General features: G+C 46.1%; 1 protein-coding gene across 1 annotated transcript in view; it reads right to left on the reverse strand.

Moving 5' to 3' along the window:
* Positions 1 to 2066, reverse strand: part of ME1 (malic enzyme 1, NADP(+)-dependent, cytosolic) — a 212837-nt gene extending 210771 nt beyond the window's left edge. The window contains exon 1 of the mRNA XM_006892123.1: positions 1988 to 2066. Coding sequence (XP_006892185.1) covers positions 1988 to 2065 — 78 coding nt within the window. The 5' untranslated portion in view covers position 2066. The remainder of the gene's footprint in view (positions 1 to 1987) is intronic.
* Between the last annotated feature and the right edge of the window lie 214 nt (positions 2067 to 2280).

Here is a 2280-nt window from a genome sequence, read left to right on the forward strand (position 1 = left end):
GGTGGGGTGGGTAGGGAGAAAAATGCAACAATGAATGAATGGAATTCTAAAATCTCTATAGATGTTCATTGAAATGAATAATAATAATAATTTTTTTTAAATCAAGGTTATTACAAAAATCAATAAAAATTCCTGAGCTACTACAAAACTTTAAGGCCTAGAGATCACACTGCAAAACAAGGCAGAAAGGTCCACAGCTATGGATTCACTGGTGCATATATACATACAAGAATATTGATTTTATTATTTCCACAGGGCACAGCTGTCCTAGACTTGAACGAATAAAGTCTCAAGGTTGATGAGCAAACTTTTTTTATTAAAAAAGAGAACGATGAGACCAATAAAGTGCAATCATAAATTTAAAGTGTGTTAACAAACATTCATGTCTTTCTACCTCTAATGGGGGATCTCTGTGATACTCTTATTCTGAAGTAGGTTCTAATTCCTACAGGAACACAGGAGTTAAAAGGATTTTAATATAAATACTTGAGATAGACATCATAAACACATAATTCCTCTTGGGTATTCCACCTATCCACTCTGACAGACACAAGCCCCTGACTTGAGGAAATGCAAACTGGTTATGTGGCTCATATAACCCTCATAAGTGGTAACCTATAATTTGGTCATAAAGGACAGCAGGTAAATAACACATGAAATTCACCAATTGTTTTGTCACATTGGGTTTATCTTTGCTTTAGGAAAATAGGCCTCAGTCCGTAGGATAGCAATAAACAAGAAAAAGTCCAACTTAGCAACTACATTTCTTGAAAGGAAAAAAGTAAGAAAATTGTTTTCAATTCCACAATGGTTTATGACCACTAGCGTTCTGTGAAAGTTGTGTATCACAATACAACTTGAAATGGAGCTTGCACTAGTTGTGACTTAGGAAACAAAAGAAAACATCTGGCCATAAATAGACTATCAGTAGTTTGACCAGAAGGAAAAAAGCTGTGATCCAGTTCTCAATGAAAAGCAGTATCTAATAAAAAGATAAAGCGACTAAAAAGACCTCTGTGCTTACAGATGATGTTTCTTATTTACTGAACAAACTGCACAACGTCAAAGCACATACATACACATACAAAAGGAACAATCCAGAGCAAACCTGACCGTGACGGAGCTGTGCAGAAAAGCAAGACAATAAATTCTGAGCTCTTCTTTTCATTTCAGGGAAATCTTAGTGTTTACACTATTACTACACACATACTACCAGTGGAGAAAGATGAAATGCTACCAGAATGGGGGAGTGGGGGGGTGTTCTTTGAACATAGGAAGTGCACACTGAGTACCTTTTTCCAATAAAAAGTAATATAAAGAATTTCTTTTTTTACGATTTCCAGTTCAGATTTGAAATGCAATCGCTTTGTCCACGATCCCGTGTCTAGGAGAGGGCTTTTCCATCAGGCCGTGCGTGCAAAGTGCACCAGGCAGAAGCTACCCACCACCCATCACGCATTCCCAGACTCTTAATGGAGTCACTCCAGAAACCAAGCGGCTCTGACTTCCAGATTATTAATGTGATCTGAGATGCTGAGAACACATTTCTTTCTGTCCAGGCCGGACCTGTAGGGCCACTTCTCTCCACAGCAATCTCCAGTCATTGCCACATTGAGTAGAAGTGGCAAGTGGGTGGGAACATCGACGCTGGCCTGGCGATTTACCTCCTGTCTTTACACAAACACAGAATTCATTTACTGGGGTTCAACTTTCTCTGGCTTGGTTCTTGTTTGATTAGAGCTGAACTGCCCCCAAGTATTGAACTGCCCCCAAGTATTCCAAATAAGTTCCAACTCTACCTATTTCCAAAATAACACAGCTAGGAGCTAAGAGCGCCTGCACCGCCTCCCGCCAGCCTCGCGGGAACACCCCCGCCTGGGCGCCCCCTTCAATGTCTGCACCACGCGAGTCACCCCGAGGCCCCCAGTGCCCGGGCAGCGCCATGCCCCGGGGACTCCGGGTTTCAGGGTGGAAGGCGCACTCTCACCTTGTTGAGGTGGGGGTTCCGCGTCACCGGATAGCCGCGCTGGTGGGTGTGGCGGCGCCGAGGGGCTCGGGGCTCCATGGCTGGCAGGCGGCTCTGGGCGGGTGCGGGCGGGCGCGAGCGGCACGAGCGCTGTGGCTGGTGGATGCTGCCGGAGCGCACGCTGACTGCGGCGGCGGCCGCGCCGGGAAAGGCCCTGCGGCCGGGGGCGGGCGTGGGTGGTGCGAGGGGGCGGCCGCGGCGGGAGGAGCCCGCGCCACGCCGGTGTCCCCAGTCCGGCAGCTATGAGAAGCGCT

The sequence above is a fragment of the Elephantulus edwardii genome, unplaced genomic scaffold (genome assembly GCF_000299155.1).
Source record: "Elephantulus edwardii isolate Elephantulus edwardi_28Jun2011 unplaced genomic scaffold, EleEdw1.0 scaffold00111, whole genome shotgun sequence".
NCBI lineage: Eukaryota > Metazoa > Chordata > Mammalia > Macroscelidea > Macroscelididae > Elephantulus > Elephantulus edwardii.